General features: G+C 34.7%; 1 protein-coding gene, 1 non-coding gene and 1 pseudogene across 3 annotated transcripts; 2 read left to right on the top strand and 1 right to left on the bottom strand.

Annotated features, from left to right (window-relative positions):
* The window catches only part of LOC131177616 (aquaporin SIP1-1-like), a 36,224-nt pseudogene extending 17,947 nt beyond the window's left edge, over positions 1–18,277 (top strand).
* LOC131177624 (small nucleolar RNA R71) lies at positions 15,194–15,300 on the top strand. Its single transcript, XR_009147007.1, has one exon. It is a non-coding gene; the product is annotated as a small nucleolar RNA R71 (small nucleolar RNA).
* Positions 18,278–18,994: 717 nt separating the features above from the next.
* On the bottom strand, positions 18,995–25,553 carry LOC131177617 (putative leucine-rich repeat receptor-like serine/threonine-protein kinase At2g19230). 2 transcript variants are annotated; one of them, XM_058142679.1, is made up of 14 exons: positions 24,999–25,552; positions 23,832–24,378; positions 22,631–23,100; positions 22,396–22,534; positions 22,185–22,256; positions 21,872–21,943; positions 21,719–21,790; positions 21,537–21,617; positions 21,252–21,400; positions 20,930–21,129; positions 20,666–20,792; positions 20,453–20,515; positions 20,179–20,368; positions 18,995–19,654 (listed from the first exon to the last, which is right to left on the bottom strand). In XM_058142679.1, the coding sequence occupies exons 1-14, from the start codon at positions 25,135–25,137 to the stop codon at positions 19,225–19,227; spliced, it is 2,751 nt and encodes a 916-aa protein (XP_057998662.1). In that variant the 5' UTR covers positions 25,138–25,552; the 3' UTR covers positions 18,995–19,224. The 2 variants fall into 2 exon arrangements, with proteins under 2 accessions (XP_057998662.1, XP_057998661.1); XM_058142678.1 differs by having other exon boundaries at positions 20,179–20,515; positions 24,999–25,553.
* Positions 25,554–25,785: the final 232 nt, after the last annotated feature.

Here is a 25,785-nt window from a genome sequence, read left to right as displayed (position 1 = left end):
AAAAAAAATAATAATAATAAAAAAAAACTTGGAGGATTGAAACATCCTGAAAAGTGCTAGAGTAATTGTGAAAAGTTGATAAAAAAAAAGGGTCACCAAAATATCCCAAAGGTAATTTTGGGTGTGACATGAAATAGGGACACATACAAAATAAGAAAAAAAAATATATATATATATATAATTAAAAAAAAGTATAAAAAGTAGTCCCTTTATATAATCATTATGATAGCACTTGAGATTCATTGTGAATTTCTTTCCCCTTGAATTAAAAGAAAAAAAATGATATAAAAAAAAAGGGGGAAGAAGAATATTGAATGCACTTTGAGTTTCATGATTAATATTATTTTCATATTTTATTTTCCTTATTCCCTTTCTTTGTTAACCATAATTTTACCCTATTGGACCCCATTACAAACCTTAAAAAGACCTAATGATTCTTTGAAAAATGCTTGTTACATTAGTAGAGTTAGATCTTTTATGCTTGCATATGGGTTTGGCAATATAATCTTCCATACATTACTCATCATCTATTTGAGACACATTGGCTATCTATTTCATTTAGGTTCGTTTTGGCACAATTGACTCTTATAGCTGGTTGGTATTTGTTGCTTGGGTTGATTGGTTAATTCTTAGCTATTCTGTAAGTGTTGAGAGTGATTGCTTCATTCTTTGTGCTTCGCTGGTGGGAATTTGGAATGTTGGTGGCTAGAGGTAAGTTGGTGGTTTGGATTAGTGATTTTTGTATTTTCAAAAACTGATTCTATTCCCTTCCAAATGAGTTTTAATGAAATTTTGCTTGGGGACAAGCAAGAGTTTGAGTATGGGGGAATTTGATGCATGTATTTTATATCATCATTTAGGTATAATTTTTGCACATAATTTACCCTTGTTCATAGTTATTACTATAGATATTAGCATATATTTAGTCAATTTTGCCTTTTAATACTTTTTAGTTTAATTTATGAAATTTATTTGTTTTGTAGGTTAAATTTGGAGAAATTTGGTGTATTTTGATCAGAGCAGCTATTTGGAAGAAATTAAAGTTGAATTGCAAAATTTTGAAGTTGAGATTAAAGAGGCCGAAAGTGACACAACCTACAACACAGCTTGTGTCACAGGTTGTGTCGATTGTCAGATATGCAGTTTCTCTCAGGCAGCAGGTTTCACAACCTGCGACACAACCCGCGACACAACCGATTCAGCTTGTGTCGTTTTTACTGAAAATGGCTGACGTGGCATTTTCGTTCCTCTGATTTAATACCTCACTTTCTCTGGAATCTTCTACCTTTTTACCCATTCTAGGGCAGATCTCTGAACCATATAAAACCTCCTTTATCTATTTCTTTCCATAAGGAGAAAGGGAGAGAGATTTTTGGCAAGAAAAAAAGGAGAGGAAGAGGAGGACGGAAACCATTTTGCAGCAGCAGCAGAGGACATTTTCTGCACTCTCCAGCAGCAGATTCATCATCATTCTACTGGGTTTTTCTATTCCTTAGCTTAGATTTTCATTATTTCTTCATTTCTACACTTGGGTTTGTCTTGAAACTATGATTTGTGAGTAGTATTCTAGAGATGTGTTTGTAAATATTGCTTTGTATTGTGGTTTTGAACTGATTTAGTCATTTAAATAAGATTTGTTGTATTTTGTATTATTGCTTGTGAGCTTGTTGCTTTGCTTGATGAATGGGCCCTTATTAAGTTAAGTTTTAATCATTGACAGATGGACTGAAAAGTGAATGTTTGGGATAGATAATCTTGCAATAAACTTAGTTTTCTTGGTGTTAGAGATAAGCTAAGAGGATTAAGGGGACTTTTCAAAAATCAATTAGAGCTTTAATAGGGTTTTTGTTAGGTTTGAAATATCGTGAAAATAGGGTTTGATTTAATGAATACCAACTTTGAAATGCTTGAAAAAGTTTTCAAAGAACTAAGAATTGATTTCCCTCAAAATTGCAATTCTCATGTGTTTGGCTAAATTAGGGATAAACCACATGCAGACAACATTGAAAATCCTATCTCTAGAATCACTTTAATTTTTATTGAATTTAGATTTAATTCCTCCCAATTTCATAATTAGCAATTTCAATTTAAATTTTGGTAATCTAGTTAATTTAGTTAATTGTTTGATTTAGTTTAAACTCCTCAAATACCAATTTTAATTTTAAATTTCATTTTTAATATCTTTAAATTTTACCATTTTAATTAGCTTATCCTTTTATTTCTAATTTAAGCACAATTCCCTGTGGGAACGATATTATTTTTAAAACTATACTACTGTGATCCGTGCACTTGCGGAAGCACATCAACCCAGTACCTATTTTGCCAAGAAATGGCTAAAATTGTATGAGATTAACGCAAAAGTAGTAGAGGAGTACCTGAAATGGCAGTAGGCAATACCCAAACGATGTAAAAACTCATTTGGAAGAAAAGGCGATGAGCGAAGGAGGCCTTCAGACCTTCAAATTGATTGATGGCGGTGGTTTTCGATCAAAGAAGTGACATGGTGCAGGTGGAGAAGTAGACCAGAAAAAAAAGGACAAAAATTACACAAAGAGAAGAAGAAGAAAGGAAAAAAAATGAGCAGAGATTTAAGAGAATGGGAAAATAAAGTAGAAATTTTGTGGAGAGAGTTTTATGGTGTAGAGTTTTATGGAAAAGATGGTTTGAGAAGACAAAAAGTAATTTTGATAAGTGTAAAATTAATGATATGATGGGATAAAGATCAAATATTCTTTGAATATTCTTATGTTCTATTTAAAGTTGGAATTTTTAGAGAAAATAGCTTCATTTTAAATTCGAATTCTTAGTAGGAGATAAATAAAGTGCTGTGACAAATGACTGGATGTTGACCTGGATGTACGAGACAAGGAAGTTGGTACCCAAGGGAGTTAAGCAAGAGCAAAAGAGTTCAAGGAAAAGTCTAAAAAATTAAAATTTTACATGCGCGGGGGCATTGTTTACACTAAAAATGTAATTTTCTGTGTTCAAGCCATAATTAATTAAATTATTTTTTACAAAATTAATTTAATTAATTTTGTTTCATTAATTTAATTATGAGTCTTGAATTAATTATTAATTATTTTTTGTGGTTATTTATTGGAAGTTGACTTTTACTTATATATATATATATATATATATATATATATATATATATATATATATATATATATATATATATATATATAATTCATAATTATATTTATATCTTATAGTTAAAAATAACATATTTACTAAATAACTAAAAAGTATATTGATGTGGCCCAATCGCAAGTGCACAGGTCGTACAAGTAATATAGAAAAGATATCGTTCCCACGAGGAGTTGTGTTAATGATTGAATTTTTGATATAAAAGTTCTAACTAATTTGGACTATTTTTGAAATTAAAGTAATAAATTGATGGGTATTGGAGTATGAAATCTATTTGTGCAAAATTAATAATCTATCAAACAATGAATTAATTAAACTAAAAATGCATCTAATTAAAATAGGCAAGTTCAAATATGGCAATATTCAAAATGGCAAGCAATTAAATTTGATTGGAAATTAACAATGATAAAAAGGCGATTCCGGAGTTCGGGATTTCATATTCGAGCTATTTTGGGATTTTTAAATTGGTTATCCAATCTTATGAAACTTACGGGTTTTAAGGAGATTAATTCTTAAATCCTTTGAATACCCTTTCGAGTGAGACAAAGAGTGCCTTAATCAAACTAATCCTACTTTCGTGGAGTTAGAATTAATTAAGACCCATTAAGTTCTTTAATTAATCTGTGAATCCTCTTAATCCTTAGTCTATTTCTAGATCTAAGTTAATTAAGTCCAATTCCTTGATTATCTATCACAAGGCCTTCTCCTTTCGGTGCCTCAACCATGGATTAAGAACATTACTTAATGGGATCCTACACTAAGCATGTCATTAAGCACACAAGAAATGAATAAAACTCATTAAGACCACAAAATATGGATTACCCAATCAAAATCCACAAAATATCTCAAATATTACAACCCTTACTCCAGAATCAAAGGTAAACTACTCACTACCCATAATGCTTACAAGATATATTGAGTTTAAATGGAAATAAAGCTTTAATCTAAGCTAAGAAACAAGAAACTAAGCACTAGAAATGTAAGGAAAGAAAGAAATCTGCAAATCTTGGTTGAAAATGGTGTGGAAGGTGAAAATGACTCTTCAGCTGCTGCCTCCCTCTTCCTTTCCTTTTCTGCTCCTTTTCTTCCCTTTTTTTTTTGTCTCCCTTCTAAAATGGGAAATGGGACTATTTATAACATTTTCTGACATGGAGCCCTAAAATAGTGTGTTTGAGGAGGGATTTTCTGAGGGAATCTTCTGCCAGCTCATTAATGAACTCTTTATGGGACTGCATAAGTGGACTGCATAAGTCATGCAGTCCCTTATGCAGTTTTCGGCTGTTTCTGGTTCACTTATGCGAAACTGCATGACTTGGTGCATAGGTTATGCACAATTCCGTGAAAGTGCATAAGGGAGGCGTGAATGTGCATAAGCTATGCAATCTCCTTATGCACATTTCGGCAGGTATTGGAACAATGATTTTTCTCCTTACGCAGATCCGCATAGCTTATGCGGCAAGTTATGCATAATTTGGTCAATGCATATTTCAGCTTGAAAACTTGTTTTTGACATCTTTGGCTGTAGAAGTCACTCCTCAATGGCAAAATTTCTCTTCAGTCCTTCAAAAACACCATTTTCCTACAAAACAAAGTAAAAATTACAAGTTAATCTAAAATTGACAATTATGAAAAACTAACTAAATAACTAATGAAATTAGCTAAAAATGACTAATAATAAAATAAAATGGCTATGAAATTAGACCTAAATGACTATGCAAAATGTATGCATCAAATACCCCCAAACTCAAGCTTTTGCTTGTCCTCAAGCAAACTTTAAAATGTGATGCAAAAAATTTTTAGGGGTGCCTTATCCAAAGAGATATGAAAATCACCTATTAAAGTAACTTAACACCCCTTTAGACATACCAGCAATCCATATACCCATCCTTCAAAATGCAAGGAATTTAATGCTTATCCAAACTTTCACCGCTTAGCCATCAAGTCAATTATCATTCAAAATCCCCAAACCAACCAATCAAAAGAGAAAGTCATGCTCAAAAGGAATTCTAGGACAATCAATAGGCAAAGTGCCTCTATATAAAATGATGGAATGGAATGAATGAATAGATAATTTTTTTAATAATCCCATAGGCAAATTCCCTACTCCTATCTCCACTAATGAAGCAAGTACCATCGAGAGATCAAAGGTCTTTTTAGGGATGTAATGGGGCCATGGGGTTCAAAATGAGGCTAAGAAGAAAAATGAGTAAAATGGATTCAAAGCATGAGAATATTTTCAATTTTGAAACATAAGGTACACTTTATTATATATATATATATATTTTTTTTTTTTTCTCCTTTTTTTTTTTATATATATAGGAGAGAGAGATACACAATGAGGTTTGTCAAGTGCTAGCATATTTTACAAAACACATAAAATGGAGGGACATTTTGATATTTTAAACTTGTATTTTGCATTTTCTTTTGATGCTTGTCCCTAAAATTTGCCACCCCCAAACTCATTTCTTTTAATACTTTGGGTGGATTTCTTTCATTTTGAATGACAATGGTGAAAAGCACATATACTAGCACATTTTTTACAAGATGACAAGCATTTCTTCTCCCTATTATTGTATTTATTTTTTTCTCTTTTTTTTTTATATATATATAAATGTACCTAATGTTGTAAATAATTATTCTCATGAAAAGGGTTGGAGTGTTTGGTTCATTGGCTAGGTAATAATAAGGATTTCAAGAAAAATTAGGGATAAAAAGGCTCAAAGGGTTTGCAAGGGTAAATTTTAATTGGGAAAAAGGGGCAAAGGTTTAAAATGAGGAGGTTTAAATCAAAGAATGCCTAATCATCTCTCTTTTCAAGTACAAGCTGGTATTTCGCCTTGAAAGGTTTAGAAAATTTGTTCTAGGATTGTTGAGACATCATTTGACTACCTTATATCCAATAATTCCCTCTAAACACTTCCATCTCCAAATGACTAATTGGGTGGCTTTTTGGCTAAGAAGATATAGGCAAGGGATAGACACTTCAAAACCTTGCACCTCTTAGGAAACTTTCAGTCCACAAACCCAACTAAAGGGTGAGTCAAATCACTCTCATAGGCAGCTTTTCAATACTCAAGGGATTTGGCAAAAGATTTTAATGCATGATGCATGATTCCTAAAAATGAACAATGCATTAACTAAATGGAGGAAATCTATTTGTCTATTTGTGTGCAATGTGTACAATTCTAAGTTGTGTAAAATGTGTGTGTAAATGTGTAATGTATATGTATGTATGGATGTATATGTAAAGTATTTACAGTATATGTAAATGGAATGGGATGAGATGCTCTATACTCAAAATGTGAAAAATGAAGCAAAAATCAAAATGTGCACCCCCAAACTCAAAATTGGACATTGTCCTCAATGTCTCAAATAATGCATTATCAAAACTCAAAGCAAATAGTAATTACCAGGAATTGTGAAATGCTAAAAGCAAAAAGAAAAGGTTACCTAGTATAGAGCAGATGAGAATTCAAGAGATAATGGGAATGCATAAGAAGCTGCACAGGTTATGCAGAGTAAAGTGCTGTCCAGAACAGGTGCATAAGCCATGTGGTTCTGCATGAGTGACAATAAGAGCTGCACAAGCTATGCAGGACATTTGCATAGGGGAATTACAGCCTGTGCAGTTCTGCATAAGTGGCAGGAAGGGCTGCACAGGCTATGCAAAATAATTGCATAAGGGAATTCACAGCCTGTGCAGTGTATACAAAAGCTGTTGTATGATGATTAGCAAGGAAAAATGTGCAACCACCAGTAGAAGCATGCAAAAATATACAATATATGGATAATTATGCACAAAAGGGCAAAAGGCAATAAAAATTAATGAAAACTAATGTAATGGCCATCCAATAGAACTATAATAAAAAACAGAATTCAAAACAAAGTAATTCAAAACAAACTAACAGAATTCAAAACAAACTATAAATGTTTGAACATATTTACAAAGGAAAAGTCCTACAAGTTTGAACAAAAGTAAAACAAAAACTAATCCAGTTCTATTGTTTTGCCCTTGTCCATTGATGTTGCTAAGGGGCTGGCTGCATCTGGCTGCTGTCGAAATGATGGTGCTGGAGGAGGTGACGGAGGTGGAGGTGGCATTCCCAGAAAAATCATGAGTTTCTTCACCATATCCTTCAATTCTTTCTGCTTGTCCCTGGTTTCCATGACAATGTCAAATAGGTGATCATGACGATCCTTGAGAGTATCAAGACCAGTGTCAAGCTTCCTATCCACAAAGTATATATCATCACTAAGCCTTTCAAGATAGGTGAATAAGGCTTTAGTGTTGAATGCAGGAGGGGCTGTGGATGAGGAGGGTTCAGCTGTAGGAGGTGTGGGCTGAGTGGAAGCTGCTGGGGTTTCTTGTGCGGATTGAGGGGGTGGGGTAGGTTCAGTAGAGTGCTGTGGGACTGATGGGACAGGTTGGGTTTCTGGTTGTGCAGTGGGTTCAGTTTCTGCTGCTGGTTGGGCAATGTCAGAATGTGGCAAACTGAACCCTGTTTTGGATAGGTGTGCAGCATCAAAATATAAGGTGTCCACAAGTGCTGGTATTGGGTGCTCTTCAGGATTAAAACCAAAATGCTTGGCTATGACAGTTATGAGCCCACCCAAAACAATGTCACCTATGGATTTGGTGGCAATATGCAGCACATGCTCACAAAAGAAATAACCAGGAGAAACTTTGACCTTGTGAAAAGCACACCATAACATGAATAATTCAGATTTCCCACAAAGACGTAACTAGTCCCTCTGCCCAAAATAGTGCTAGCAATCAGCCTATGAATAAACCTAAGTGCAGGGTCAAGTATTTGAGAGGTTTTTGATCTGCCAGCAGAGAAAGTTTGAGGTTGGTTTATGATAATTCTCCAAAATTGGGCAGCATTCCAAATACCCTTGTTTGCTACCTCAACCCCTGTATATGGCACTCTAAATAGCCCATCAATTGCAAAACTAAGAATGCTATGAAATTGATCCAGTGATAACTCTCTATTTTGCCCCAAACATCTAAATTTCATAGTTGGCTTAAAATCTACATCATGCAATTTCAGGGTGGCAGAGAATGAGGAAATAAACTCCAAAACTAAAGCTGGGTAAACAATTTCTTGCTTATGCACAAATTCCATCCAACCCATACTATCTAGATAGTCAACCACATTGTCAAATAAACCAAGTGACTGAAGAGAGTCCACAGAAATATACCTAGTGGGTTGCACCTTCCTTTCCTTGAGTCGTTTAAATGTTGCTTTGTGAGTTGCATCAGAAAGGGACCAAGGAAGTTTTGAGACTTGTGAGGTTGCTGACAATTGCTTTTTGCTGGAAGAGGGTGTGGAGGCTGAAGTTTTTGGCTTTTTGGGTGGAGGTTCTGACCTTGGGGTGGTAGGTGGTTCGTTGCGCTTTGAGAGAGGAGGTGCAGAGGACATGGGCCTAGTGGATTTCGACCTGATTTTTCGTTTATATGTGGTTGTGGAGGGTGGTGGGGGTGTCGCTTGTGGAGGGGAATCGGGATTGGGAGGTATCGTTGACAATGGTGAAACCTGGAGAGGGGAAACTGGACGGGAATGGGGAGGCGACTCCATTGCCGATGGTGAAGGTGAGGGGAAAAGAAAATATGCACGGGGTAGTTAGGGTTAAGGCGGCGGCAATGGGTGTGGAGAAGAAGGGAAGGAGGAAAATGTCGGGAGAAATGGAGGGGAATGGACGGTCGGGAATAGAAAATACGGGAGGCGGGAGAAATGGGTGCCGACGGGAGTTTTGGATTAGGTTGTGTAAGACTGCATAAGTGAAAAGTGAGTGTGCATAACCTATGCACCCTACTTATGCATGTCTCGGCTTGTTTTGGACTTCAAAGAAATAGCTCATGCACAAGTGCATAAGTCATGCACTGTCCTTATGCACTGTTCGGCAAGTTTTGACTTTCAGGGAGAGTGGTCATGCGGAAGTGCATAAGCTATGCACTCTCCTTATGCACCTCTCGGCAACTTTTGGAATTTTGGGTTGGTGGTCATGCAGGTGTGCATAAGCTATGCACTCTGCTTATGCACTCCTTGGTGGGTTTTGATTTTCAGAATGCGAGGTCATGCAGAAGTGCATAAGCTATGCACTCTGCTTATGCATGTCTCGGCAGGTTTTGAGATTCAGAGTTTTTGGTCATGCGGAAGTGCATAAGTTATGCACTCTGCTTATGCACTCCTCGGCAGATTTTAATTTTTGGAGTTTCTGGTTATGCAGAAGTGCATAAGTCATGCACCCTCCTTATGCAGACTTCGGCAGAGAGAGAAAATGCAGAATTTGAAGTTATGCAAATGTGCATAAGTCATGCACTCACCTTATGCAATTGCAATAAAGGTGAAAAATGGCAAGAATTGTGGTTATGCAGGATTGCATAAGCTATGCAGTTGCTTATGCACAATTCAACAAGATTAAGATTGCAATGGAAAATGATTTGCAAGTGTGAAAAATACCCTAGAATGAAGAAATATAATTCCATGAAGCATAAACCATGAGAAATTTTCACCAAAAACACATCAATACATACAAAATCCATCAAAATTTCATCACACAAGCATGTAAAAGTGAATCCTGCATAAAAGGCATTTGTGACCCATGCCATTTTGGCTCAAATTCTGCAAATCAACATTTAGCACATTAAAACTCAATAAAATCTGCATAAAGTTGCATCTAGCCACAAATGATGAAATGAACTTTCCAAGTTATGCCAAGAGAATGCAATATTGTCCACCTTGAATTCCACAACCCAAATAAGCTCAAAACTACAAAGATGACTAACTTACCACCATATTAACATTAAAAGCACATATACTTAAAAGTTACACACCCAACCTCACCAAGAACATGACCCATCTGCTGCAGACACCCTCTATGCTGCAGAATTTCTTCTTCCTCTCTGCATAAACTAGGTAACAGCCCCTGCACAGGTTATGCAGCAAAAACCAATCAGTTTTTGGGAGAGTTTGAAGGACAAAATTTTCAAGTTAAGAATCACTCCCCAACAGTTCACCAACCTTTCTTCATTGAAATACATCTACAAGGGACAAAATTCGACAATGTCAAAAATTGAATTTGGGGAGATTCAAGATAAAAACAAAAGTAATGAAAGTAAAAGTAAATCAGCAAAAGCAAAATAAAAGGATTTGGGATGCCTCCCAAGAGGGCTAATTTATAGTCCTTAGCTGGACTTTTCATGAATTGCATTGAAAAGAGGTGAGGGATTGGAGAGCTTGTAACAGCTTGCTCCCTTTATTGGGTCTCCAGTTATGTAATGTTTCAATCTATGCCCATTGACCTTAAAATTCCCAGATTTTTCACTCCAAATTTCAATTGCTCCATAAGGGAAAACCTTAGAAACTCTATATGAACCAGTCCACCTTGACTTAAGTTTTCCAGGGAACAATTTCAATCTTGAGTTGAACAATAAAACTAAATCACCCTCTTTGAATTCCTTTTTCCTAAGATGCTTATCATGCCAAACTTTGGTTCTTTCTTTGTATATACGGGCACTTTCATAAGCATCCATCCTCAGTTCTTCAAGCTCATTAAGTTGAAATAGTCTCTTTTCACCAGCTTGCTTAAGATCAAAATTCAGGGTCTGAATGGCCCAATATGCTCTATGTTCTAGCTCCACAGGTAAATGACAAGACTTACCATATACCAACCTAAAGGGAGTAGTTCCTATAGGGGTTTTGTAAGCCGTCCTATATGCCCATAAAGCATCATCTAGTTTGATAGACCAATCTTTCCGAGAATTGTTCACTGTTTTCTCCAAAATATGCTTGAGTTCTCTGTTAGAAATTTCAACTTGTCCTGAAGTTTGAGGGTGGTATGGGGTAGCTATCTTGTGCACTACACCATACTTCCTCATTAAGCTCTCAAATTGCTTATTGCAAAAATGTGAACCACCATCACTAATTATAGCCCTAGGAGCTCCAAATCTACTCAAGACAAATTTCTTCAAAAATTTCACTACCACTCTAGCATCATTAGTTGGAGTTGCAATAGCTTCCACCCACTTTGACACATAGTCAACTCCAACTAGAATGTATTTATTACCAAATGAAGGAGGGAATGGCCCCATAAAATCTATTCCCCAAACATCAAATAATTCCACTTCAAGAATATCATTCAAGGGCATTTGATCTCTTTTTGACAAATTTCCACTCCTTTGACATTTATCACATTCCAACACAAATTTCCTCACATCCTTAAAAAGATTTGGCCAAAAGAAACCAGCTTGCAAAATTTTACTAGCTGTTTTAGAGATTCCAAAATGTCCTCCATAATCAGAAGCATGGCAATGATGCTTAATACTCTGTGTCTCCTCATCAGGAATACATCTCCTTATTAAACCATCACAGCATCTCCTAAAGAGTAAAGGATCATCCCATCTATAAAATTTCACCTCATGCAAAAACTTTTTCTTTTGTTGCCATGTCATTCCTAGAGGTAAAACTCCACAAGATAGATAATTCACAAAGTCTGCATACCAAGGTAATTTAGCAACAAGAGAGAAAAGTTGCTCATCCAAGAAAAACTCATCAATAGGGATTTCATCCAATTCTTCATCATCCAATTTCAACCTACTAAGATTATCAGCAACTACATTTTCAGCTCCCTTCTTATCTCTAATCTCCAAATCAAACTCTTGTAGCATCAGAATCCACTTAATGAGCCTAGGTTTAGCCTCCTTTTTACGGAGCAAATACCTGATGGCTGCATGATCTGAAAATATAACCATCTTTGAGTCAATAATGTAAGGTCTGAACTTTTCTAATGCAAAGACAATTGCTAAAAATTCCTTTTCAGTGGTTGCATAATTTGTTTGAGCCTCATCCAGTGTTCTACTAGCATAATAAATAGCATAAGCCTTTTTGTCCTTCCTTTGACCAAGAACAGCTCCAATTGCATAGTTGCTAGCATCACACATAATTTCAAAAGGTAGGCTCCAATCAGGTGGTTGCATGATTGGTGCAGTGATAAGAGCTTGCTTCAACTCGCAAAGGCATCCAAACACTCTTGGTCAAATACAAATGGTGTGTCATTACTTAACAAATTAGACAAAGGTTTGGCTATTTTAGAAAAATCCTTGATAAAGCGTCTGTAGAACCCGGCATGTCCTAGGAAACTTCGAATTCCTTTAACATTGGTAGGAGGAGCCATCTTCTCTATCACTTCAACCTTGGCTTTATCAACCTCTATTCCTCTGTTAGATACCAAATGTCCAAGCACTATCCCTTCCTGAACCATGAAATGACACTTTTTCCAGTTTAACACAAGGTCAGTATCTGCACATCGCTGTAAAACTTTAGAAAGGTTAGCCAAGCATATATCAAATGAGGATCCATAAATAGAAAAATCGTCCATAAAAACCTCCATTATGTCTTCAATGAAATCTGAGAAGATTGCCATCATGCACCTTTGAAAAGTGGCTGGTGCATTACACAACCCAAATGGCATCCTCCTATAAGCAAAGGTTCCATATGGACAAGTAAAAGTGGTTTTCTCTTGATCATTTGGATGGATAGGGATTTGAAAAAAACCTGAATATCCATCTAAATAGCAAAAGTAAGAATGCCTAGCCAGTCTTTCCAACATTTGATCAATGAAGGGAAGTGGAAAATGATCTTTTCTAGTGGCAACATTTAATTTTCTGTAATCTATGCACATTCGCCAACTAGTCACTGTTCTGGTGGGAATTAATTCATTATTTTCATTTTTGACCACTGTCATTCCACCCTTTTTTGGGACAACATGTACTGGGCTCACCCAAGTACTGTCTGAGATAGGGTATATGATCCCTGCATCAAGCAACTTCAAAATTTCCTTTTTAACAACTTCTTTCATATTTGGGTTCAACCTCCTCTGATGTTCAATAGATGGCTTACAATTTTCTTCCAAACTGATTCTATGCATGCAAAAGTGTGGGCTTATTCCCTTAATGTCATCTATGGTGTACCCTAAAACTTTCCTAAATTGCCTCAACACTCTTAACAACTTATCAGCCTCTAAGGTACTCAAATTTGCATTTACAATTACTGGATAAGTGTTATTGGTGCCAAGAAATTCATACCTGAGCTGAGAAGGAAGTTGCTTAAGTTCTACCTTAGGTGCATCTTCTTCCTTGAATGATGGTTGCGTAGACTCTGTTTTTTCCTTTTGTGTGAGTTGAAAAACTTGAGCAAAAATGAATGGTGGACTACCCTCTAAGTGTTGAGCATATGCAGCCACATGAGGGTTGTCACAGTCTATGCCTTCTCCATGAACCAAGCAGTTTTTAAGTGGATCTTCTGGATATTTCTTTCTGAAGTGTTCTTCAACCAGCTCATCAATAATATCAACTCTCAATCAAGTATCAGCTTCAGAATGATGCTTCTTCATAGTGTTATTAATATTGAAAACCAATTGCTCTTCACCAACTCTAAGAGTCAATTTTTCTCCCTTGACATCAATCAATGCTCCTGCTGTAGCTAGAAAGGGTCTTCCCAAGATAATTGGAATATTAGAATCCTCTTCTATGTCCAAGATGACAAAGTCAACAGGTATATAGAACTTCCCAACCTTCAGAGGCACATTCTCCAAAATCCCTTCAGGATACTTAATTGATCTGTCAGCTAACTGAAGAGAAATTTGGGTTGGCTTAAGATCTCCCGTGTTGAGCTTCTCATAAATTGAGAGGGGCATAAGGCTAACACTAGCCCCTAAATCACATAAAGCTTTTGTAGAACATGATTCCCCAATGTGGCATGGAATTGAAAAACTCCCTGGATCCTTGAGCTTAGGAGGAAGTTTCCTTTGGAGGATAGCACTACATTCTTCTGTCAAAGCTACAGTTTCATCATCTTCAAGTTTCCTCTTGTTTGAGAGAATTTCTTTCAAGAATTTTGCATAAGAGGGCATTTGTGAAAGAGCATCAACAAAAGGCACATTTATATATAGCTTCTTCAAAACCTCTAAAAACTTTCCAAATTGCTTATCAAGCTTGGCTTTGTGAAATCTTTGTGGAAAGGGAAGTTGTGGCTTGTAGGGCTCAGGAGGTATATACTTCTCTTCCTTCTCTTTAATATCCTCTTTAGATTTTTCTGCACTCTTTTGTTTTTCACTTTCTTGTTTTTCACTCTCATCAGTTTCTTTCTCATTTTCTCTCTTCTCACTATTTTCACTCTTCTCATCATTTACAACTTTCCCACTTCTTAAAGTAATAGCTTGACACTGCTCTCTTGGGTTTTCTGGTTGACTTGGAAGTTTTCCAAAAGACTTGGTACTTGAGGAAGATGCTTGTTATGCAATCTGATTTTCCAGCATTCTGTTATGTGTTTGCATCTGTTCTAGCCTTGCTTTCATATCTCTCATCTCCTCATCATGCTTGTTTTGGTTAGTAAGAATCTGTTGCAATAAAGCTTCAGTGGTAAAACTTTGTTCTTGCTGTTTTGGTGGAGGATTCATATTTTTCTGCTGAAAATTAGGTAATGGTTGCCTATTTTGCTGATATGGAATTCCTTGTTGCTGTTGTGGTTGAAAATTCTGATTTGGAGCTTGATTTTGCTGATTTCCCCATGAAAAGTTGGGATGATTCCTCCAATTTGGATTATAAGTTTGAGAATAAGAATTCCCCATTTGCTTGTTTCCATAATTACCAACATATGCTGCTTGTTCTCCATAATCTATTCCACAGCTGGTAGTTCCCTCTGCATAAGCCACTTGTTGTGAACTTCCAGATGATGATGATGAACTAACCAACATACTCAAATCTTCCATCTTCTTAGCCAAGACATTTGTAAGTGCATCAAATTTTGCATTAATCATGTTGAATGGATCAAGATCATACATTCCAGCAGCTTGCCTCCTTTGAGTTGGAGCTGGTCCTCTTGGACTACTCCAAAGATGAGTATTCTTTACAATTTTCTCCAATAGCTCATAAGCTTCATCTTCATGCTTCATAATAAATTCTCCTCCTGTTTGAGCATCAATGATTCCTCTGATAGCAGGAGTGACATTTGTGTAAAAATTCTGGTTTATCATCCATTTCGGAATGGCATGATGTGGGCATTGTCTCTCTAATTCCTTCCATCTCATCCATGACTCATAGAGAGTTTCATCTTCTCTTGGTCTGAAAGCTGTCATTTGATTCCTCAATTCTTGAGTTTTTCCAGGTGGAAAATATTGTGCAAGAAATGCATCAGTGAGTTGCTCCCAATTTGTAATGGAGTTGTGAGGTAAAGAATCAAGCCAATCCAATGCTCTATCTTTCAAAGAGAATGGGAATAGCTTCAGTCTTGCTGCATCATCAGATACTCCAGGTTGTTTTTGCATGTCACAGATCATAGCAAACTTCTTAAGATGAGTATGTGGATTTTCAGAAGGATGTCCCCCAAATTGAGAATTCTGAATCATTTGAAAAACTCCAAAATCCATCTTGTAACTATTTGCATCAATTCTTGGTCTTGCTATGCTTTCTCTCAAGTCATCAAAACGAGGAAAAGCATGATCCATCATACTTCCCCTAGGCACATTAGCATTTATGATTTCTTCACCTTGGGCTGCATTTTCATTGTTTCGATCATTTCCAGCATTACCAATACCAATTCTAATTCTTTCATCAGCCATGTCTGCTTCTAATTCAATTTCTCTCAATGCTTCTTTTCTTCTTCTGGTTTCTTTCTTGTTGGCTTTACAAAATTTCTCAATTTCGGGATTGAACAGTAAGGATGTGTCACTTGTGCTTCTAGCTCTTCTCATAAAAGGTTAAAAGTACCTGAAAAAGAACAAACAAACACAAAATGAAAAGATAACAAAAATAAAACTAAAAACAACTAAAATAATCAAGAATTCAATCTTAAACAATCAACTCCCCGGCAACGGCGCCAAAAACTTGATGTGGCCCAACCGCAAGTGCACGGGTCGTACAAGTAATATAGAAAAGATATCGTTCCCACGAGGAGTTGTGTTAATGATTGAATTTTTGATATAAAAGTTCTAACTAATTTGGACTATTTTTGAAATTAAAGTAATAAATTGATGGGTATTGGAGTATGAAATCTATTTGTGCAAAATTAATAATCTATCAAACAATGAATTAATTAAACTAAAAATGCATCTAATTAAAATAGGCAAGTTCAAATATGGCAATATTCAAAATGGCAAGCAATTAAATTTGATTGGAAATTAACAATGATAAAAAGGCGATTCCGGAGTTCGGGATTTCATATTCGAGCTATTTTGAGATTTTTAAATTGGTTATCCAATCTTATGAAACTTACGGGTTTTAAGGAGATTAATTCTTAAATCCTTTGAATACCCTTTCGAGTGAGACAAAGAGTGCCTTAATCAAACTAATCCTACTTTCGTGGAGTTAGAATTAATTAAGACCCATTAAGTTCTTTAATTAATCTGTGAATCCTCTTAATCCTTAGTCTATTTCTAGATCTAAGTTAATTAAGTCCAATTCCTTGATTATCTATCACAAGGCCTTCTCCTTTCGGTGCCTCAACCATGGATTAAGAACATCACTTAATGGGATCCTACACTAAGTATGTCATTAAGCACACAAGAAATGAATAAAACTCATTAAGACCACAAAATATGGATTACCCAATCAAAATCCACAAAATATCTCAAATATTACAACCCTTACTCCAGAATCAAAGGTAAACTACTCACTACCCATAATGCTTACAAGATATATTGAGTTTAAATGGAAATAAAGCTTTAATCTAAGCTAAGAAACAAGAAACTAAGCACTAGAAATGTAAGGAAAGAAAGAAATCTGCAAATCTTGGTTGAAAATGGTGTGGAAGGTGAAAATGACTCTTCAGCTGCTGCCTCCCTCTTCCTTTCCTTTTCTGCTCCTTTTTCTTCCCTTTTTTTTGTCTCCCTTCTAAAATGGGAAATGGGACTATTTATAACATTTTCTGACATGGAGCCCTAAAATAGTGTGTTTGAGGAGGGATTTTCTGAGGGAATCTTCTGCCAGCTCATTAATGAACTCTTTATGGATGCATAAGTGGATGCATAAGTCATGCAGTCCCTTATCTGATTTTTATTCTGGTTCACTTATGCGAAACTGCATGACTTGGTGCATAGGTTATGCACAATTCCGTGAAAGTGCATAAGGGAGGCGTGAATGTGCATAAGCTATGCAATCTCCTTATGCACATTTCGGCAGGTATTGGAACAGTGATTTTTCTCCTTATGCAGATCCGCATAGCTTATGCGGCAAGTTATGCACAATTTGGTCAATGCATATTTCAGCTTGAAAACTTGTTTTTGACATCTTTGGCTGTAGAAGTCACTCCTCAATGGCAAAATTTCTCTTCAGTCCTTCAAAAACACCATTTTCCTACAAAACAAAGTAAAAATTACAAGTTAATCTAAAATTGACAATTATGAAAAACTAACTAAATAACTAATGAAATTAGCTAAAAATGACTAATAATAAAATAAAATGGCTATGAAATTAGATCTAAATGACTATGCAAAATGTATGCATCATATATTATATGATATACTGTTATATTATATTATGTAATATATTTAATTCTAAATTATGTATGTATCTTACAGTTAAAAATTATATAATTTAGAAATAGTAGAAAGATATATTATACGATATATTATTTATTAATAACTTATTTTAAAACTTAAGTTAATTTAAGTATGACCTTTTATTGAATTGTATAAAATTATTTCACTAATCGAGAATCGAACGGTAATTATTACCGAATTAGAAATGAAAGAACAAATAACTGAATTAAAACAGTACCAAAATTTTGTCGGTTCTGAATCTTAGGCATACCCCAAATCAAAACCGCATACCCCTACTGCTCAGGTTAAGCCATGAACATTCAACAAACATGCCTTTGTTTCGTTCTTTATTATTAGATGACTTGATGAACAAATACATCTCAGGCCGCCTTGTTAATATTCGTATCGTCTACTAGTAAAATGAAGGAAAAAAAAAAATAACGATTTAGATCTTAGGTACCTGAAAGTTGAAACTAATATAATTGTCTAAAATGCTTTTGCTTTGCTACTTGAACATCTCTACTATGAGTCAGATTCCATTGCTGCTGCCATGGATTCTCCCGGCGTTGGTGGACTGTTTTCTAGCAGTTGATGTATGGTTGCAGGAAAAAGCTACAAAGAAGAGGAGAGGGGATGGATTTTCCTACTGTTTCTTAACTTCCAGAAGAAAATCCAATAAAAATAAAGTGTAACGTCGACAGCAGGGTTCGAACATGCGCAAGCGGAACCGAACAGATTTTAAGTCTGTCCCCTTAACCACTAGGACATATAATTGGCAAATTTTTATAAAGTACTTTTACGGGAGGCTGATCCTAAGGTTTTCTGTTGGAAGTATAGGGAGCTGAGCTTGATAATGGGCAAGGATTAGGAGAAGACATCTTGATTCATTGGTTCTTGAAACACAAACTCAGTTGGAGGATCATCTTTGCATGGGGTGTAATGAAGCATCTTTTAATAGGACAAACACATTTATTTGACAAATGGGTGCTTCCCTCCTTGGAGCCTGGTTGCATAGCAAATATACCCTATTGTTATTATCCAAAAAAATTTCAGAATTCATTTAATTTTATATTTTTTAATTAATATTTTACATAAAAAATATTTTTATTAATAATTTATATTTAAAAATTTTATTATTTTATAAAATATTTAAATTCTATTATTTAAAATATTATTTATAAAAATTTATAAATATTATTATAAAAATATATATTTTATAGTTAATTAATTATTTATATGAATGATCAGGTAACAGATACACAACATGCAAAACTTAAACTTGGTTCGAACATAGCATGAGTATTATACCTCAAACTCAATAACGTCCCAATCTCGTTCTATTAAAATTCGATTGAATCAGATACCTACAAATATCCGAACCGTTGCCATCTCCAATATTTTGTAATGATAATTATACATCTCCAATAAACTTCAGAAATAAATTATAGGTGCAGCTTAATACATTAATATAACAGTTTTTGTCTACAAGAAGAAGTTTGAAATTTCAAGCCAGTACATATGAGATGTATACTTCAGCTTTTACCTTGGACTAGGAGCCATATCAGTATCAATATTCAAATGGCTCATTAGAAGTGAATTGCTTGATCTTATGAGCCTGGTTTTCATTGTTCGGGATTCTTCAACAGCCATTGCTATAGCCAAGCATTCCTGTAATTCAGCTACTACATGACTCATGTCTGGCCTCTGTACTGCAGGGTGTGATACACAGGAAAAGGCAATGTCCATAGCTTTCCAAGCTGAATTGGCATCGAATTCTCCTTGCAGTCTAGGATCAACAATGGTTTGAATATCACCCCTGTCAATCATAGGTCTAATCCACTGATGTATGCAAATGTAGCCCGCATCGGTGTTTCTTATTATTGCAGGCTGACCGGTTATGAGCTCAAGTAGAATAATCCCAAAGCTATAAACATCACTTTTTTGGTTAAAGTTTCCTGATGCAAGAACCCTGTTGTAAAAAGCAAATAATAATTAGTCCAAAAGAACTTTCACAAAAATCAAATTAGTCCAGAATAGCTCTAATGCAATTATTAAAAATTCAAACCCAACCTTAAAACCCAGAATATTAAGGTTTGAGGTTCTAAAATGTTATTAACCCTTAAACTCTTCTGTATTTTTAGACGTGGGATTTTAATATTTAACAAACCGGACAAATGCTATTAATGAAAATGTGGTGCAAAATACATGTGATCAATTAATTGAAAGCACGCATGTTGAAACATAGAAAGCCAAGGGTCACATGGCGAAAACAGGCAAATACGTGGAGAAGACGTGATGGCAATGTGAACGTGCATAATAATGGAGAGCGCAGAGTTAGCTTTAATTCTATATTAGAAACCCAAACATAACCTTAAAATCCCTGTATTAAGGTTAGAGATCATACGATGCTATTAAGCTTATCATTTAGATGTTAGATTTTAATCTTTAACGCCACTAAATTCCAAGGAGGTTTAGTTAAGCTTTAACACTCACTCAGGATCGACGTAACCAAATGTGCCAGCAGGGCAAGTTGATACATGTGAACTACTTTCATTGGTGAAAGCTCTAGACAATCCAAAATCAGCGATCTTTGCTTGCAATTTTTCGTTCAATAAGATGTTGGAAGTCTTCAAGTCCCTGTGGATAATCGTTGGTCTGCAACCATTATGTAGATACTCCAGTCCTGCAAAACCAGTTGGCCACGGATAGGAATGATGAATGGGGAAGCCAAAAGTAAAGAAAAATAGAAATGGATTCGCTTGAGAACCATAAGCTGCATCTACTGCAATTTGAAATCTCTCTTTCAAAGTCAGAACACTTCCACTTGTCTCTGCAGCCAAAATACATCAGCCTATCATTTTCAGGAGGTATCTTGAGGAAATTCGAAAAAGGGGATATTTATTTATATAAGAAATCTAGCTAGAAAAGTTAACAAATCAAGTGATTCATAGAAATCCTTGCAGGTTGTTGTGATAGATACCTGACAAATGCTCTCGCAAGTTCCCATTAACCATGTACTCGTATACTAATGCCATGTTATGACTGTCATTGCAATACCCAATCAGTGAAACCAAATTCCTATGATGAACAATCACCAATAGCTGCACCTGCATTTGAATTTTAAAAAAATCACTATTAATTAATCAGTTTATATCTATCTATCAATCCTGTAATAGTGACAAAAAGGCACAAATAATTGATTAAATTGAGTTGTAACTACGGCTGCAGTAGTGTTATATCTAACCTCTGCCAAAAATTCCTTGTAGCCTTGCTTTGATGATTGGGATAACAGCTTAATTGCAACCTGAGTGCCATCTTTTAGAGTCCCAAAGTAAACTTTTCCAAAGCCCCCTCCTCCAATGGTGGTTTTAAAGTTATCAGTAATACTAACAATCTCTGAGTAACTAAAGGTCTGATTCTTTGATTTTTGTGTTTCTGCTATCGCTGTGTAAGTACCATAAACAGAGTTTGAAATATATGGATAAAGAGATAAAGAAAATGATATGTAGTTATTGTTTGCATAACTTTTAGTTGGCTAATAAGCAAATAGAGGAAAAATAAATTACCTTGCTGTCTTCCATATCTCCAAGATATAGCTATCATGCATAGGAGTAAAAGCATCAATATTGACATAATTGACGCAACAACTGGAAGAAGAAAATGCTTCTTTTTCTCACATGAATCCGACTGGCATAATTTTGGGTTTTTGTCGAAGCTAGCATTAAGTATTACATCATCAATTCATCATAAAACAAATATTAAATAACCTATGGGTTTCAATATCATCATTTTTTTTTCATTGGTTCATGTAATAGGATAATAAAGTGATGGACAAGAAAAGATGATCAAACCTTAACTGCAATGTTCCATTATTAGACTTTTCTATAAGGGACTGTGGAATGGATCCAGTGAGCTTGTTCCCAGTTAAATTTCTGAAAAGAATGTATATTAAATGACTCGTGTATAATTCATCAACCCCCTCTCTCTCAAAAAAAAAAAAAAAATCATCATGTATTTTATGCTTTCTTCTTACAAAGTATTTAAATTTGGCAATTGTGCTAAAAATTCTGGCACCGGCCCTGTCAATTCATTGTATGATAAATCCCTGAAGCAAAAGATGTCATTACAATATTAGTTATATTTAAACAATTTGTTTTCTTTCTTTCTTTCTTTTCGGATAACTCACAGCCAAGTTAAATTCAGCAGTTCCGCTAAAAAATTGGGCAGAATTCCAGTCAATTTATTGTATGATAAATCCCTGAAAAAGACAACAAAAAGAAATTAAGATATATTATATACAATGAAAGAGTAAGGTATGTGAAAGCTCCTCTCTCGTAACATGGGTGCCTTATTTCTGCATGCCATAACGGTTTATTTGAGGATGTCTTGTTGTAGTATTGTTGTATTGAAAGCTCCTCTCAATTCTACCAAAGGAAGAATGTCCTGTTGTAGAGTACCTATTCAAAAGAACTACTAAAAACTTAGTCAACAACACTTACAAGGACTGAATTGCCTTGAGAGTGGAGAGTGGCGAAGCTATTTCCCCAGTCAATTTCCTTGAACTGAGGTCCCTGTTCATAGTTCACAGAGTAATCTAGAGTGAGATGTTGGCATCAAATCATAATCAAAATAATGGTGTGCAGTCGAAAGAAAAGACATTCTTATGAAGTTTTTGGTGACAGCTAAGAATTTTAAATTTGCACTACTTACAGAGAGATGATTCTTGGAGGATTGTTGTCATAACTACAATTCAAACCATTCCATGAAAGAACTCTTGGCACACATGGGTCTCCTTGCATTTCATATCCATTTATGTTGTATGATTGCATGACAGCCAGTATTGCATCAGCTATGATTGTATAAGAACAATGTAGATTATGATGAGCATCCTAATTTTAAATTTTTGCTATTGATATAACAGTTTATATAAATGTGAGAAACATACCATCTGCTTGGTCTGTTGGAGAAAGAGGAAACTCAAGAACCTTGTGAATCTCGAAGGCATTGAGAATGGGTGGAAGGTTAGAGTTGTTTGTTGAATTGATAGTAAAGTAAATATCTCCTTGAGTTGATAAATTAAGAACTATAGTCTGTGGCTTTAAGAATTCCGGGCTAAAGGGACCATGGTTGAGATCATTCAGAGTAATTGTGAATTCTCTTCGTTGACCGTGCGGAATCTTTACAATTTCAGCAAAGTGAAAGTAGACATAAAAATAACATGGTGGGGTACAGCTAAAGCTATCGTTGTATGTCAATGAGTCAAGGTGAGTATGGGGTTGGGCCGCGATTCTCAACACTTCAACGGGTAGTTTATAGGAATCATCCTGGAATTGTATGTTTGATGTGGCATTGACCCAAATCGAATGATCGAACCCATAAGTTGTCCAGATGCGATCAAAGACATCATCCTTGTACCTGAAATATCAAATGTAGCACAGTACCTATTTTATTTAGACTAACACAATTAAACAATAGATATGCCACTGGTGCACCTATTAGCTTCTAATGCGCCTATTTAGTATTGAGGCACAAAATGTTTTAAAAGAATACTATTTTAGATGTTGATGAAAAATTGGTTTCAACTCTTTTAGAATAGTAATTCTTATATTAGAAATTAATTCTAATTCAAATGAATTTTAGCAGAATTCAAGTGTTTTAAATAAATTTTAAAGTGATATAATTAAATTATATGGATTCTATTAGTTGGGATAAGTGAAAATATAATGTGATATTAGAAGATATCATTGACACACCCACAATAGTTTTTTATGGCAATCATGAACACCGTATTTAAAAACTACCTTAAAAAATAATCTTTAATTGCCTAAGATGATACTTTTCTCCTCTGAGAAGGATTAAATCAGAACGCCATTCACTACTTGATTAATTGCGGAATGATTACATTGCAATAATGTCCTATTTTTTTTTTCGTCTCCATGAAAATTACATGAATACTTTGTTTTTAATAAAATTAATTTTATTTCATAAATTATTATTATTAAAAATTAATAATAATTCATTTAACAATAAAATAATTAATTGTAAAGGAAGTAGACAAAAAATAAAATGAGATAGAAGGCACCTTTCTTGATATATATACTAACTGCAACAATAATATCTGCAGAATTAAATGCATATCTATTTACCTAAAATTCAAGTCGGTTGGATGGCTAAGTTGATATCTTGCATAAAGGTCTAATGATCCAAACTCACTTCTGTAAATGTAATCAGTCAAAGGGTGTAGGTCCAATGCTGAAATGAAAGGTACTCCAAAGTTTGTGTTCACAAGACACACATGGATAATATTAGTTGAAGAAAAATGAAAGATGGAGTATGCTGTCCAACTAGTACTAGATAGCCCTTCCACCGTCAACCAATAGTTAACCCCTATATATATATCGAACTCTGGAGGTTCATTCTTTCTATCGTAATTTCCATAGCAAAAGAGAGCTTTGATGAAGTAATTATGATTTTTCCCTTGTTCAGGTCGAAGAGTGTAGCAGTTTTTCTTTCCCGTTGGGAAACTTCTTAAATTCTTACACAACCGATCGAAAAAGTCCTCTGTTTCAATGAACCCTGGTTCTACATCATAATTTTCTCCGGTGCTTATGAAATCTCTGTCTGACTTGTAATGCAGTCCTACATTTTCATCTAGGTAATCTTCATCCACCCCACAATCGATGGTTATGGAGCCTTTAAATTGGACATCAATACAAGACAAGAGTTAGTTATGCTAAATAACATATATAAGATTGAACCAAAATTTGTCTCAGTTTATAGGGAACAAAAAAGTTCGAGTACCAACAGGTCCTAAAAACTTGTGGTTTGCAAAATTTTTTGAAGCTACGCAAAATACATAGAATTTAGAAATTATGGTATTTGGTTCGAAAACATAAGATATACAATGAAACTCATATATAAAATTTGCTTATAAAAAATCATGTATAAATTTAATAAAATCTATATATTTTTGTCTTAAGTCATAATAAATAGGTATGAAAAATCAATGATTGTCTAAGTCTTGTGCTTCACTGCACATGGTTAATGGTCATTAGGAAAAATTTTTGTTTAAACATGATCTATTGTGGATTCAAAACATAAGGTACATAGTAAAATTCATATATAAAATAAATGAAAACCACATACTTATTTTGATATAGATCAGTAAGGCGAGAAAAATCCTTCATTAAGATATTTACTGAAAATTTTAATGAAGCAGCAGATTATTATTTAACTCGTAAAAAAAAGAAGAAATAATGAATTGGGTGAGACAAGAATTAATAACTAAGACGGGGGTTGGATATGCGCTTTACCTGGGTTTCCGGTGGCAAGCTTTCTTGTTCCAGCGGGCTCATTCTTTGCTGTTGCAGCTACGTTGGAGCTCCGAGAAATAGGGTATATTGGAGTAAAGATTAGCCATAGTATCGAAAACAATCTCTGCCAGCCAGCCATGTTGATGATCCGTTAGCCTACAAGTTTAGATCTGACTACTTGCAATTCTTATTGCAAACTGACACAAGGCTAGCCAAAGTTTCCTAATGCATGGAAAGGAAACTTTGCTTAAAATTGAAATTGATTGCCTCTAAGTGCTAGCACTTATAGGAATTGTTCTACAGTATAAAATATAATATTTATGGTGGGATTTTCCTATTAGATATATATGTTCTATATATTTATATATGAAGGCATGAACATCCATGATGAGCTCTATTTAAGTAAGTCCTAAATATAAGACTTAGAATTTTATTATTATAAAAGTCTATCTATTGGAATTAGCAATTTTCTCTACTTCTATTGCAAGTATTACAATAGGTTAATATAAGTTGATACTAAATGGGAGAATAGAGCCATATATAAATCAAAGAAAAAGAACAAAAAAAAAAATCTACATTTTTTGGCATAATTTTGGCAACACAAAAGAGAGAAAAATGGAGGGTTTTTTTTTTCTTTATGGTTTTATATTAGTGTTTTTTTTCCTTGGTGTGATTTTGATCCTATCAAGATGCTTTTATTATGTGTTTTATTCTTTAAAATTTCATTACAAATTATCTGCAATCCAGATAGATTTAGACTGTGAATTTTATATTTAATTCGTAGTTA

The sequence above is a fragment of the Hevea brasiliensis genome, unplaced genomic scaffold, assembly GCF_030052815.1.
Source record: "Hevea brasiliensis isolate MT/VB/25A 57/8 unplaced genomic scaffold, ASM3005281v1 Scaf66, whole genome shotgun sequence".
Classification (NCBI taxonomy): Eukaryota; Viridiplantae; Streptophyta; class Magnoliopsida; order Malpighiales; family Euphorbiaceae; genus Hevea; species Hevea brasiliensis.
The sequence above is the reverse complement of the archived record's forward strand: the minus strand, read 5'-3'. Positions and strand labels throughout refer to the sequence as shown.